Source organism: Elephas maximus, chromosome 3 (assembly GCF_024166365.1).
Source record: "Elephas maximus indicus isolate mEleMax1 chromosome 3, mEleMax1 primary haplotype, whole genome shotgun sequence".
NCBI classification, from domain to species: Eukaryota; Metazoa; Chordata; class Mammalia; order Proboscidea; family Elephantidae; genus Elephas; species Elephas maximus.
This window is the reverse complement of record NC_064821.1, coordinates 207,797,753-207,813,320: the sequence shown is the minus strand read 5'-3', so window position 1 is coordinate 207,813,320 and position 15,568 is coordinate 207,797,753. Positions and strand designations below refer to the sequence as shown.

Here is a 15,568-nt window from a genome sequence, read left to right as displayed (position 1 = left end):
TCTGTGCATTGGGCCTGCCTGTGTCTGATCACCCTGAGGGCTGGGATTGAATTCAGCTGATACTTAATTGCTATGGCACTTAAAGAGCCCCTTTGTCCTTGACAATATGGGGGGTGAGGATGTAGGAAATGGTATTATCTCCGTGCTTTAGTTTAACTGTTTTAAACCCTGGAAACACCTGCTTGTGACCACATAACGGCAGGCTGAATTAATCATGACCTAAATATGGTATTCCCTTTTCTAAAAGAAAAATGCTAATGAAAGAAAATGGAATCACGATTGGAAATCACCTGTTTTGCATCTTGCTTTGAACTACTGTGTGTATGGTCTGTAATCTGACATTAGCTCTTATACATCACCCAGTTTAAGGATTTGTTGCACCATCTCCCAGGCAAATGTAGCCTTTCAGGCCACTTTTGTCAAGGTGCCTAATGTTTGGGCATCTGTTTAAAAGTCACAATCAAATATTCTCCCACCAAGTGAAGGTGTGATCCTCACAGACTATACAGTGGCATGTGTCTTCGATCTAGAAAATGGTCTTTTTGTCATTGTGAGTATACGCCCCCAGTGGAACTGAAAAGCTTTGAGAAGATGAGCTTTAAATGGAGTCATAGGATAGGAAGCAGAAGTTAACAAAATCGAAAGGAAGCAGAAGTTAACAAATGACTAGAAATATACTGTAATGGGATTTTGTTGTTGACCTGCTGCTAGTCCTCCATTCCAATGGCGCCATCTGCTAAAAGGGTCTCAGATATGGTGTCATATATATAAAGTATTATGCCAGGGTGATTTAAAAAAAAAAGTTGTTATAATTGGGAGCCACGTTTCCTATGTTATAAAATGAATGGAGGCATTCTTCTCCTGATATTTGCCTTTCTCAGCTCACCTTCTTGTTCTTTTCTCAACAGTTCGCAAAGGCTACCGGATCCAAGCAGACAAAGAGAGAGATTCCATGAAGGTCCTGTACTACGTCGAGAAGGAGCTGGCTCAGTTTGATCCAGCCAGAAGGCTGAGAGGCAGATGTGAGCATCTGTTCATTTTATGGGATCTGTGCATCATGCAGTAGTTAGAAGCTGCAGGGAATTTTGGGGTTACCAAACTTGGGCAGGATGGAATTTGCAGAGTCAGAATTAGCAGGAGAAGCTGGTGGCTCTGAGTATGCAAGAGGGAAGAGAAAGATTTTCTGGTCTGAAAGTAAGAACAATCAGGCACTCTCTTGGTTTATGTTCTGTCTCTCCATGGGCAGTCAGTATTGCTGGGGTTATACAATTCCAGGGTTTGAAATATTTTATTAAAATCGTCTTCCCTACTACCTCCTTTAAAGTATATTCAAACCATTGAATTAATATGTGGATGCTTAATTATCAGTTCTTTCCAGTGTGGAGGCCCTTAGCATTGAACAATTCACCTGTCAATTTGTTGCACGGAGACCTCGATGAAAGTGAAAGATCAAGTCTGCCAAATGAATCTGGTGCAGAAGAAGCCTACATTATTCTTCAGAGCTGCCCCGTAGCAGAGACTGAGGGGAAAGCAAGAGGGCTGCCTCTCTTCTCAAAAGACCCGTTCAATGGCTAAGTCTGTAGGTGGCAGGGCCCCAAACCTTAAGTCCCCCATAGCCCTTGGAGACTGCAGCTGACACAGCTGATTCTTCTGGGTGGATTCCAAATTACCATCTATCACGAGAGGCAGCACAAGGCAGGTCTGACATGGAAGGGCTAATTATGAGAGGGTGTTGGCAGGCATGGGAGTGAGGTCACTCTGTGTCTGTCTGAACACTCCTCGCCTTGGAACCACTGAGAGACTTGATGGAATTGTTGGGGAAACAGTTCCAGTCTAGAGGAGCTTTATTCAGATTAAGGACAACATATTCCACCCAGTTTGCAATTCTAAATCCGTCCTGTCTGAGTTGTATCCATTGCGGTATCCTCCCACCGCACTGACTATAAAAAGCCCATCTCCAGATTGGAATGTCAGGAATGCAGATGTCACTGCACTTGACAAGCGAATTTTAACACTGTTGTCATGGATCCCTGTACAGGCCAGGGATAGAGAGAACGATCGGGGGAAGGGGCATGCAGAGGGACTCTTAGAGTCTCACGGCTTAGAGGAGAAGTTAAAAACTAGGGTTGAAGCTAAAGGATGAATTCTGGTTTATATGATGTAGCCTGTCTACCTTGATTAAAATGGTCACCAGGGGCTGGCTGGTCATAAGGTAATGGAATCTTAGAGTCGAAGGAGACCTCAGAGATGGTCTCAGTCAACCTTTGCAGTGTAATAATTAGGGAACAGATGCCCAGAGAGATGAAGTGGCAGAATCAAGACTACAGCCCAACTCTTCTGACTCTCAGTCCTGTGCTCTTTACACAAACCGTGGAGGGCTCCGTGGCTGGCAAAGCAATTCCGTTCAGAGACCACAACCTTTGAGCTTGTAGAACTTTAGAATATTAGCCAAGGGACTCTGAGATCACTGAAGCCACTTCCCTTATGTTGAAGAGGAGGAAACTGAGGCAGAGAGGGAAAGTAACCAGTACAAATACTCAGTGCAGTACCAGAACTGGGAACCCCAATCTCCTGTAACCTCCAGGGTGACATTACAGTCACTGGATAGAATGAAGTAGGAATAGAGTTCACTTTACTTTGACAGAGTCTGTTCCTAGAGAGCAAAGTAAACTCTGGTGGAATCATGGAAGTGGGCTAGTCTTAAAAGTCTCGTTATAAAGTGGATTTCACACCTTCAGCTTTGAGCAGGGGAGTAATAGATTCTGCAAAAATTTGGAATCTTGGGCCAAGGCTCAAGAATTTGCTAGCTAGTATGAGACGGCACTGGGTTTGGGTATGATCCTCATTAGGAGCCCTGGTGGTGCAGTGGTTAAGTGCTCAGCTGCTAACCGAAAGGTTGGCGGTTTGAACCCACTAGCTATTCTGTGGGAGCAAGATGTGGTAGTCTGCCTCTGTAAAGATTACAGCTTGGAAATTCTATGGGGCAGTTTTCCTCTGTTTTATAGGGTCACAATGAGTCAGAAGCGTCTCTTCAGCAATGGGTTTATGATCCTTATTTGCCTTGCAAATGAGTAAGGGGTTGTTCTTGGGATATTTTTAATCTGGGGAGTCCTAGAGTAGGGGTCAACAAACTATGACTCCCTGGCCAAATCTGGCCCACCTCCTGTTTGTAAAAGGGTTTAGGTGATGTAGCCTATCTACCTTGATTAAAATGGTCACCAGGGACTGGCTGGTCATAAGGTAATAGAATCTTACAGTTGGAGGGTATCTTAGAGATGGTCTAAGTCACCCTTTGCAGTGTAATAATTAGGGAATAGAAGCCATGTAAACATGGCTGTTTATGGGAACATAGCCAGGCCATTCACTTATTGTCTCTGGCTGCTGTCATACTATGAGTAGCTGTGGCAGTACAGTTGGCAAAGCCTTAAATATTTACCACCTGGCCCTTTACAGAAAAAGTTTGCTTGCCCTTGTCATAGAGCTACATTGTTGGGTGTATGTGTGAAGCGGGAGATGCTGTTGTTTGTGTTCAGCCTGGTGGAAATTTTAGTGCAGCGTACAGCCTGGACAATCCATCATTACGCATGGTGACACAGAGACAGCCCTCACTGGCTGCAGAAACGAAAAGTCATGTTCCTGAAGGTCAAGGAAAGTTCTGAGCGGACAACATTATTTTTCAATCATTTCACTTTGTGCATATTTAAATTCTCTCTATGGTTCCTAGGAAATTGGAATTCACTGGAATCACGAGAAAGGGAAGGTTGTAGATTTTATTAATCAGTGGATCTGGGTTATATTCCTTTAGAGCAAGCATAAAAAGCCCATTCTCCTTAAGAGGAAGAAAAGGTGCATCTTCAAAAATATATAGTTTTATAACTCAAAACCCGCTGATCACAATGATTAAACTGAATGACACGCAAGGTACACCCAGCACCCTGGTGAAACAGGACTAAAAGCCTGTGTTTGTACCATGGGGGTGGGGGGGGTTCCCTCTCCTTTGTGGGGAGGAACCAAGAGAAATTCTCTGCTCCTCCAAGAATTGTTGGGGAGAGGGAGGGGAAAAGCAGGAAACCTGAGACACACATCTGTGCTTCCCACATCTTATTTTTGCTTACCTTGCACTCAACAGCCAGGCCTTAAGCCTCATAAATATTGCTTCTGATAATATTTTGAAGTTCTAACTAAAGGATTTTAGAAAACAAGTGGATTCCGTTACATTGCAAATAGATTTACTAGATTTGTTTTTTAAGTAAAATTCAGTTTAATCCATTTCACAGTTCTGCAAATAAGTAGCTTTTTTTCCTTTCCAGATTTTGATTCTGGTCCTTATTCACAACTGCTTTTGCAAAAAGCTACTCAGGCCACCTTAGGAAATCAGACAGCTGTGACCACGCCTCATTCTTACATGTCGGGGCTGGCGCAAGAGTACAAGTGGAAACCCACAGGCCATAGGTGCAGGCCATCCCTCTTTTCATCCCACCCCCCCAAACAGCTGTGAGCCCCCAAGGCCACATACTCCTGGGGTACTCTTTGGGGAGAGGAAGAAGACTACCCAGGCCCTGGAAGTAGACTTGGTGCCATTTGGGCAGGATATTCCAGACTCCTGGGTGAGCATGGTTTAGAAGGGTGGAGGGCACGGGCACCAGGTGAGCACATCCCTTTGGCCCGATGGACCCCTGCTCTGTGGAGAGGGGCACAGCTGAAGGAGGCCAGAATGAGGCACCTCTGAAACGTGGGCGCTACTGGCTATGAAGCCTCCATCTTGGGACTGGGTGAGTGGTAGGGAAGATGCTGTAATCTGTGTCTTCTCTTTTTGCCCTTTCTGGCTCAAATGCCTGGGATCAGCATGGCTCATTTGACAGGAAGAAGAAAAACACTTGAAAAAGGATGATGATGTCCTAGGAGGAGGCCAGCTGCAGAAAGCCTGGGTTCTGGGAAGCCTGCCTTTGCTGCAACAATATCAATTACTCTCCCATTCCAAGAACAGGGCATATAGGAAGCCTCCCTGTCTGTAGACATGTGGGCCTCTAGCTAGAGCCAGTTCCTGCCGAGCTAACAACACAAACAGTGCTAGTTAAGTACGCAACCCACCCTGGACAGGGTTAAAGCCCTCAGGAAGGAGTGTCCTAGAGCCTCTGATCAGCCCTTAACAGAGTGCATCTCCTGTCTAACACGCCGAAAGCTCTGTCATGCCTGGTTTTGTCCCCGCAGATAACAACACCATCTCGGAACTCAGCTCCCTGCATGAGGACGACAGCAATTTCCGCCAGTCTTACCATCAGATGCGAAGCAAGCAGCTCCCTGTATCTGGGGACTTGGAGAGCAATCCTGACTACTGGTCAGGTGTCATGGGAGGCAGCAGTGGGCCAAGCCGGGGGCCCTCAGCCATGGAGGAGCGGGAGAGCTTCAGGCACAGGTGAAGATGGCCGTGGAGGGGCAGCTCTGGTGCTGAGTGTGGCAGGGAAGTAGTGGGGCAGGAACGGGAAAGCAGGGCAGATCTGAGGCTGTTTCCCCAGGGCTCAACCAGCTGTTATCTGATAGCATCTCTCCCATTCTGGGTTACCCTACCACATCTCTCTGTGGGCTATTGATACCCTCTTCTCACATTTATTAAGCAAGGGTACACTTGTGACATTGTGTATAGAAGGAATCATCCAAGGCCCTTGGCAATGAGTGCCCCTGACTCCTTAAAGAACCTCGTTAACATTTCCCTCCCCTTTCCACGTAGTTTATCCGATAGGCTCTAAAAAATGCCACTCATCATCTCCAACATTTTTGATCGTTTATGATGTGAAAGATGAAATGCCAAACACTCTATGCTGTTGCATTTAATTCTACAGCAACTCTAAAAGGTAGGCACTATTGTCGGCGTTGTAAGTTGCCAATCAAGGTGGCCCCCTACCCACGGCAGCCCCGTGTGCACAACAGGATCAGACTGTTGCGATCCATAGGGTTCTCACTGGCGATTTTCTGAAACAGGTCAGCAGGACTTCCTTCCTAGTGTGTCAACCCTGCTGAAACCTGTTCAGCATCATGCCAAGGCTGCTGACAGCAAGGCACCATTAACGTCTCAATTTTAAGTCGAAGGAACTGGAACTTACAGGTGCTGAGGAAGTCACCCAGGGTCACACAGCCAATGAATGTGGGAGGCCAAGATTTGCACCCAGTTTTGTGTGACCACTTCCCCACCGAATGGCACCTTCCCCGCTCACCTGTCCTATCTGCAAGCACAGCAGACATCCCTCCTCTGGAGTTTACAAACTGCAGGGGGCCTTCTGGCCTGCTGCCCTCAGAGATAAGCTGGCCCTCACTCTTGGGGAGGAAAAGGTCTCTGTGTGTCAGCAAATATTACAGGGACTCCTTGGGCCATGTTTGTATTGCAAGCCACACTGCCTATGCTGACTTTGAGGGAGGGTGGAGTGAGACATGTCGCTGTCAGTTGGAGGTCACATAGTAATAATCAGAAGGCCCCAGGTGTGTTTCAGCACGCGATAGACCACAAAGTGTTTTTATCCACACAACCTGATTTTGATCCTTAGCACAAACTCAAAAGGTAGTCACTTGCCCTCACTGTACTGAGATTATGGGGCCTGCGAGATGGTGACTTGCCCAAGATTATTCATGCAGCAAGGAGCAGCGCTGTGGCTCCAGCCGAGGTCTTCCGACCCAGGCCCAGAACACAGTGGGTCCCCTTACGCCCCAGCCTCAGCCCCCGGCCTGGCACCTGGCACGCGTTCCCTACACCACTACTAACTGGTGGGCTGACCGTGACTCCTCTGCCCGCAGCCAGCAGCGCTCCAAATCCGAGATGCTGTCCCGGAAGAACTTCGCCACGGGGGTGCCGGCCGTGTCCATGGACGAGCTGGCGGCCTTCGCCGACTCCTACGGCCAGCGGCCCCGCAGGCCCGACGGCAACAGCCACGAGGCCCGGGGCGGGAGCCGCCTGGACCGCGCCGAGGCCCGGGCTCGCGGCGCCTTCTACCAGGACGGCTCCCTGGAGGAGTACTACAGGCCGAGGAGCCGCAGCCGCGAGCCCCTGACGGACGCCGAGCGCGCCTGGGCCCCCAGCCCCCCGCGCCGGCGGCCGGCCGACGACGCGCACCTGCCGCGCCTGGTGAGCCGCACGCCCAGCGTGGCGCCCAAGTACGACCACTCGTACCTGAGCAGCGTGCTGGAGCGCCCCAGCCGCGGGGGCAGCCTGGAGACGCCATCCAAGCGGAGCACACAGCTCAGCCAGCGCAGCGCCTCCTACTACGCCTGGTCGCCGCCGGCCACCTACGAGGCGGTGGGGGCGCCGCAGGCCGACGACGAGGACGACGCGCCCGAGGACCCGCTGCCTCCCTACAGCGAGCGCGAGCTGAGCCGGGGCCCGTCCTACCGGAGCCGCGACCTCCCCTACCACAGCAACTCGGAGAAGAGGAGGAAAAAGGAGCCCGCCAAGAAAACTGTGAGGCCCTGCCTGGCGCTGCTCCTTCAAGTGGGCTGAGGGGACGGCCAGGCAGGGTCGCCACCCAGGGTCTAGGGACCCCGGGCAGGGCAGGGGGCCGGGGAGGCAGTGAGGACAGAGAGCAGAGTGGGGTGGGGGCTGAGATGCTAGGTTCGGGGGGCTGGGCGGCGTGCTTTGGGAGAATTTGCCTGTGGAGGTTGTTTGCAACCTGGGTATATCCAGGGCTAGGTGAAGTAAGCAAGCATGGGACCCTGCAGGGTTGAAAGGGGGGCAGAAAGTAGATGGAAGGTGCGTAGATGGTTTTACAGAGAGTATTAGATAAAGGCCAGCTTTTAAAAGCATTTATGATTCCTGGCATCAGGGATTCTAGGTATTGTCACCACCAAAGGCCTTTAGCTGGGCTTCTGAGGTCTGTGCAAAATATTCTATGTGTGTTGTAGTGTATTTCCCCCTGGGGTGCGAGTTTGTAAGTTGCATCAGATTCCCAGGAGTCCAGAACCCAGAGGTTAGGAGCCACGGCTACTTACGGACTACTCACGTCTTTCCTCCTTTAATGCTGGTATTGAGGTGAACTGTGTACTGTACCCTGCTTATGTAAAGGAAACCTTTTGATCCCTGCCCAGTTAATTGTCTGTTTTGTAAGCTCCTTATATAAACTTCACTGCTTTCTCTCCAAATGCCAAAGGCAGCCCACTCTATCCCTCTGCCCCCAAATGTGAACTCTGGACCCCAGAGAAATGTTGCGGGACGGTCACATCTGCCCACAGAGTGTCTCTGACCCCTGTGTGTCGGAGCCTGCTCTCCAATCACAACTGCATCTGCCTCCTCCTCAATTACCCAGCCTCCCCTGCTTTTTTTTTTCTCCCATGATTCCAAGGTAGACATTTTCCTCAGTGTAATATGAGGGAAGGAACATGAATAGAAAAAAGGTTTTGCTGTTATCATTAATTTCTCCAAAGCAATTAAGAGCTTTTCATTGTTCCTTAAATAGAAAATTGACATGACTAGGGTGCTATGAGCAGGAAAGGAATTTTCAGGTGATTTGAGTGAGAATAGATTTATGGAGTGCCAGCCACACTTGCTGTCTGTGGAATTGCAAAGTTGTTGTTATCCCTAAGAAAGCAGGGAGTTATTCTCCAGCCATGGAACCAAGTTCTATCAGATTTATGTTGGCTTCAGCACCAACTGAGGCTCATTTGATAATAACCAAAAGCCTAATGAGATTTCCTAAGTGTTGGGATGTGGTAGGCTCTGAAGAGGTTATAGACTCTGTCCAATGAACCATCTATTGTGTAGGTTGCTTTATTTAACTGACGTGTGGTTTAATGTTGGGCTCTTTCTGCTCTTCTTCAGAGTGACTTCCCAACCAGGATGTCCCTTGTGGTCTGATGTTTGCTTTCAAGACATGTCTCTGGATGACTAGAGATCAGAAGAAAACTACAAGGACAAGACATAAATCCAGGAGCCAGCAGACCCAGGACCATCTCTGGCCACTACTGGAAGATTTGCTGATCATCTGCTTTGGCAAGGGGTGGGAGGCAGCCTTTAAGGGAGGCTGATTCCAAACCTCAGTGTCCGTCAGACTAGTTTGGGAAATCTATCAAGAAAACAACCTAAGTGTGAGAATATTCCCACATACAGTTTCTCACCCACAGAGTTTATCCTGCCCAATCTCTGTCCTTAGCTGAACCAGAATTCTTTTTTCTATTCCAAAAGGGAGTTAGATCTGGACCTCTAATTAGACTGCTTATGCCTACACTATGTTTTTCCATACCTCCTGTGCTGTGCTCAGAGACAGAAGAATTTATTACTACTATTAGAAGAAGACCTTCTGCTGATAATGGAAGACCTTCTGCTGATAATGGAAGACAATGTCAAGGGAAAATATACCTTTTATACCCATAACTTCCCAGTCAGTGACTTGTTATACTATACTCAGAAGACCTTTGTTGAGCTCAGTGACAGTGACCTGCTGGACAATCACAGAAATGACGTTGATTTGTTGTTCTGAATGACAGTTCTAGAGTGGCTGGGACAAAATGAGAAAGCATAAGTTTTCGAAAAGCCATCTAAGTGGTATTTATTTTTTCATTCTGAAAACCTAAACTGATTTTTCTCTTTCTGCTGTAGACGTCAACATCCGAGTCTTGGCCATTAAGGGCTCTCCTCTTCTTCGTCCACTCTCCTGGACTTGCTACGGTTGGTGCCACTCTCCCACTGCACTCTGATTAGAATGTTGTCAGGTGCCTTTTGATAAATTCCTAAATTATACACATGAAAGAGAAGAGGGAGAGAAAAAAAAAAGAAGAAAGCAGTAATGCAAGATAGAGAAGAAAGAAAATTTAAGAGGAAAATAACATATGGTCTTATTATATTTTGAATGTGGGCCATTTTTCCCACAAGCACCACTCAGTCTTCTCTGGTTTTGTGCTTCACTTACCATGGGTTGTTTCAGCCATTCCAGTTCTGCCACTCCAGGACACCAAAGTTATGGAGCTTATATCTCTTGGTCTGACCAGGTTGCTGCTCTAGCTACTTTTGAGACATGAGAGATACTATCTCAGGAAGGAGCACTCTCCACCCCTACCCTTGCCTAAATAATAGATTTTTCCTAAATCCCCAAGCTAGATCTCTCTGGACTTTGTAATTTGTATAGATTGCAAAAATGGTAATCTATACAAACTCTTCCAGAACTTCTCGTCAAGAGATAGTCTTTTTCTCTACCCTTTGAATGTGGGGTTGGCCATGTGACTTGATTTGGTCAAAGGAACTATGGCAAATACCACATATGCAGAGATGTGAAAAGCTCTTGCCATGGGGCTTGTCCTGTCTTGCTGCTCTTGGGAACATTGCACATACCACCAGGTGAACAATCCTGGCCTATCCTACTGTATAATTTGAGAAAAAAGCCCAGTTACGCTCTTCACCCTAACTGATAGCCTATCAATTCAGATGATCACAGTAAGCTTAGCCAAGACCAACAGAAGAACTGCCTAGCTGAGCCCAGCCCAATTTGTTGACTCCTGTTCGAGGCGTGAGAAGTTGGTGCACTCATGTATTCATTTCCCTTCTAGGCAAAACTGACTTTCCCTTCTTGTCTCAGTGGTCAGCCCTGAATCCCTGACTCCATCCAATCCTGGGTGTCTCACAGCCTCCACTTTCTTCAACAGACTTTTGTTAAAGTTTTCTGCCCGCGCTATTTTGACGGACACATGGTTGGGTTAAATCACTGGAAGACAATGATTCTTGACCTTGTTTTCCCCTACTCAGCATTGGTCCATTCCAAATCTGTGGATCCATGGACAAGCTCTGGAGCAAGTTTCTTCTTCAGCATATACTTGGTCTTCTCCTGAACCACCTGATTGGATATAGGCCCTATTCTCAGAGTACTATTCCACTAGTATACATTATACTTCATGGCATTTCCAAAAAGGTCCTACATGTGCAGTGAAATAAAGAAGAGGCTGGGTGAGGATCAGAAGGGATGAGTTGGTATCATTGCTGGGAGAGTGGCCTATCAAAGGACTTAGCAGTGGCTTTGGCCTGTCCCAGAGGGACCAGGAAGAGAGTTAAGTCCAGTGCTGGCACTCCCAAGGGCTGGAAGACACAAGCCATAATCCTGGTGCTGAGTTTTAATTGTCTCTTTGGCTCCTGAAAGCCTAGGTCTAGTCTGTTTGTTTGGGCCCCAATTCAGATGGGAAAGATGATAAAAAACACCATTTCTTAGTCACCAGCTTTGGATTTCCACTTGCTCAGGCAATTTTGGAGAATGTTGGGTAGCTGCAGTAGCTATTATCTTTAAATTGAGCACTGTGTCAGGCTTCTCACCACCAAAGAGCCCCATAGCACCAGCTGCAGAGACCAAAAATATTGCTCTTATTAGCAGGGAGCATGTATGATTTTGGTGAAGGTTGAGGGGAGCAATGGGAAAGAGTTGCTATAACTGGTAACCTACAATTCCAGAGACAGCAAAACTACAGACAACAAAAAATACAAAGACCATACAGGCTACTGGAATAACCTGGGGTTGGCCAGGTTGGCCTCTGTAGGGCTGGCTGCATAAATCACTCAGAATTCCAGCCCTACCACTGAGAAAGAAAACAGTCATTTCTGGGTAAGTGGACAGGAGACAGGCTAAGCAGAAAAGTAAAGGCAAAGCTGGCCATCATTGGCACCCCTACCTTTTTCCTACATGTCCTGCACAGGAAGCGTTTACGTATGTTAGCTTCTTTCCTAGGTTTTATTGGGGTATAAAGTGAGTCTCGTATAAGGCATGGTCACTGCCCACTGGGATCCTGTAGTTTAATAGGGGAAATAAGACATGCCCAAGAAAGAATTAGGAGATTTTATTCATATAATATGAAATAGTGCTACAGATAAGGTACACTAAACCCAGAGAACTAAGGGTTTTTTAATTTAAATGGCGGTATTTTGATACCTAAGTGTTGTGTGTGTGTGTGTCCATCCATCACATTTGGAGAGGTGCTCAGTGATTTGAAAAGTCGATAGTTGAAAATCTAAACTTAAAAGAGATGAATTAGGATGTGCAGGGTTGAGAGGCAGAGGGCCCCAAAGGATGACGCATGAGCTGCTGTGTTTGCCTGTGAGTCACAGCTGAGTCAAGGACGTGCTGGAGGAGGGAGGCTGGATGTGGGCAGGAGGTGTCCCCTGGTAGATGAGCTGTTTCTTTAGGCTGTGAGTGGACTCATTAGAAAGCTGGGGGCGTTGTCCGTGAACCTGGTGGTATGTGTCAGCTGTTCTGCCCAAGGATGCTCACCAGGGAGCTCTGTGTTTGCTTCTCCAGGGCCTCCATTCTTCAGTTTGAGCGTTGCTGCCCACCTTCACTGACCTAGGGTAGTGAGGGGATGATGATGGAGATGGTGGGCCTCTCTTTTATCTCCTTTCTCACGAGCCTCCCTCTGCGCCAGCAGCAGAACTGTGCCCACTGGGGATTGGAAGGTGCTGCCACTCAAGCCTGAGTCAGTCCGTGCTGAGCACACCTAGCAACAACTGTAAATATTTCTATATAAAGTCCGCAACAACTTCATATAGGTCATCTGCTTAGACCTTAGGCAGCCTTGGAGAGAGGCTGAAGTAAGCTATTATTGTAACCCCCTCCCCCTCTTTTTTACAGATGGAAACCCATCACTGCCATTTGTGAAGTCACTGCCTAATTAGGTCTTAGACTCCTAACCTATAGATCTTTTCTGCTGGATCAGTTGATGCGCAGACTTGCCTAACCAAAACAATTGCTTGACTGCCGTTCTTAACAATGTCTTGTTGGGACCTACCTTGGAGATTGGTTGGGTGGGTCTGGACCAGGATTTGTACTTTTAATATGCATTTCAGGGAAGTCCCGTGATCAAATGCATTTGGGAAATGCTGCACCGACTATACCTCTGGTGTGTCCCAAAGAGCTGATCCTGGACTTTGGAATGTTTTTCTTCAGATGTCCTGGTAAGGCCTGTCTCACTCCCTTGGGGCTGGCAGTGGTGAGGCACCCAGAAGCCTGGCTGTGACACTGGTGACTGGCTCACCAGGGTCCAGTGGTAGAACTATGTAAGAAAAAAAGGAGATTTAGGAGCACCCCCCACGAGCCTGTTCTAGATGTTTCCATTCCTACATTAGTGATCTGTTGCGACAGTCAGATTAGAAAACAAGAATTACAGGTAATTTTCTCATTCCTTTGATGCGGTTCTGAACTTAGATCATGAATAGAAAGAAAAGAAACCCTTAGGGAAATGGCAAAATAAATGATTTTTTTTTAAAGCATTCAAATTATCAGCCAGGCTACTCAACACCCACTTCCACCTTAAAACCAAAAGTGGGGTGGGCCATAATAATAAAATCTGTAATAAAATAACAAAATCTACACTACATATTCTTCCAAAATCAGATTTGAATGCTCCCAGAATCTTTCAGGAGTTTGGAATTGGTTTATATATAGAAATTCAAAGTCACTAAGACAGGGGTCCAAGTATTTAAAATCCTAGGAGAAAAAAGTGCCTAGTTTTGTTTTTTTTTTTCTGCCAGGATCCTACCTCCTAGCCACCTGGGAAGCTGATCAATGAAGCTCAGGGTAAGGGTTTTTTAACATCGGAGTGGAGCAAGGATTACGTTGAGCTACTTTGACAGCAGCCTGAATTTTAGCACTACCTGAGAGTGATAAGAAGGTTAATAATAATATTTGTATTATTTCTATAATGTATTTCTGTTTACAGATCTCTTTCACATGTATTGTCTCATCCTCGTAACAACCACTGTGATATAGATAGGGTGGATGTTGTGGTCCCATTATACAGAACATAAAACTGAGGTTGAAAAAGACTGAGTGATTTGCCTATAATCAAATGACTTTTAAAATTACAGAGCCAGGTCTTCTTAGTGTCTGTTAGGGTTCTTTCCAATTCCTACAGTATTGATGGGCCTGGGATCTGGGTGATTCTCTTCAGAGGTCAGGATCTGGTGGGAACTGTCTAGGACTTGATGCTCACTGATATCTCGTCAGTGGAAGGAGGCTAAGAAGACAGATGCTCTTGCTGGTTCACGCATCCGAGCACCAAATGCCAAGAGGGAGTCAGCTTTGCTCAAGGAGAATTTCATTTTCATTAGCTGTACGTGAAGGAGAAAGATGTGACAGTCTGCTTCCGTAAAGATGACAGCCTTGGAAACCCTATGGGGCAGTCCTACTCTGTCCTGTAGGGTCGCTGTGAGTCAGAATCTGCTCGATGGCACACAACGACAACACTGTGAAGGAAAAAGTCTTTGAAAAAAATATGCTTCAGATTTGGAATTCCTTTTGAACAGAAAATTTTGAGCTAAATTACAAATTCATTGGGGCTTCGTTTTTTTGTGGGGGGAGGGGGAGGAGCTACTTAGAAGTGAAATACCTGGCATCTTTACTACATTTTGGAATGTTGGGGAGAACTAAGAGAGGCCAGATATAGGCAGAGACGAGCAAGGAGGGTGAGAAGGAGAAAAACTCAGAAGTTTAAAAGTCTTGTTAGAGTTTCTTGGTGGGTCTGGACACAAGGTAAGTGTGGTCTGACCCATTTCTTCTGGGAAAGTTAAAAGGGACAAAGAACTTTTCCCTTACCTTGGCTTTACAGAAAAGCTGCTTTATTAACACAGGTATTAGACACTGCACCTTGAGAATTTTCCTTGTGAGAATAAAGAACAAGAGAATAGAAGAAACAGTGGGACAAAGAGGGTGTCACATGTCTGCTTCATGCTAGTCACCTGCCCAGTTGTTTCTGTGCCTTGTCTGTGGCATCAAAACTAAAATTTTTGTATCATTCTTGGCCTTTTGTGTGTGTGTGTCGGATGTACAAAGTGAATTGTAATATTTTAAACTCTCTAAATAAAGCATTTTCACTTATGTTGGTTATCAGGAACTCATTTAATACAATTGTGGCTAATCGTGATCTGACATTAACTCAGTGGGAAAAAGAATCATACACTGCTCAGGTTGTTCTAAGTACTATGATGGAGGAATAAAATGCTGTGGGGTTATACGGGAGGCAGGTACTGACAGCATAGTGTATGTTTCTACAGGCTTTAATAAGCCTCAGCCTGGATAAATGTTGTTCCCATCCGCACTGCTGTCCACATTCAGGAGGAGATGAGGAGTAGGAAGGATGGCTGGGTGATGTGGTGGTACCTAGCTCATTTTCAAGAAGGCCACAAACATTTGCCTGCTAGGCATTACACTTGGAGAAGCAAGGAAGGAGGCTATTCATGGGAGTACATTTTAAGTTCTGGAGAAATTCCATAGCACCATAGTTAAGAGAAGGCAACTTAAAACCTTTGTTAGCCAAAGAAGTGGTAAGTACTTCAGGGAACTATTAATCTTCTCTTGATGACTAGGCCCTCTTTGGGGGACTGTCAGATTTTGGGGTTCTGGATGAATGGAAAATCTGCTGATGAACATCTTTGCTTGAAGGTACTGGGCTGAATGTCTTTTTTTTTTTTTTTTTCTGGTAGTTAACTTCAAAATGTTACCGTGTAGATTTAAAGATAGAAAGACCCCAAAACATTTTCACTGATTACCGCCTCTGGACTTTCCACTCTTTTGCCCATTGTTTTAGTTATATCTTGGTTTGCAGCTCTATAAAATAGATA

At 46.4% G+C, this 15,568-nt stretch overlaps 1 protein-coding gene across 1 annotated transcript in view; it reads left to right on the top strand.

The window, feature by feature from the left end:
- The window catches only part of ILDR2 (immunoglobulin like domain containing receptor 2), a gene marked incomplete at its 5' end in the record, with an annotated part of 73,701 nt that extends 58,902 nt beyond the window's left edge, over positions 1–14,799 (top strand). The window contains 4 exons of the mRNA XM_049875720.1: positions 909–1,022; positions 5,212–5,416; positions 6,787–7,447; positions 8,801–14,799. Of these exons, the coding sequence (XP_049731677.1) occupies positions 909–1,022; positions 5,212–5,416; positions 6,787–7,447; positions 8,801–8,836 (1,016 nt within the window). The remainder of the gene's footprint in view (positions 1–908; positions 1,023–5,211; positions 5,417–6,786; positions 7,448–8,800) is intronic.
- Between the last annotated feature and the right edge of the window lie 769 nt (positions 14,800–15,568).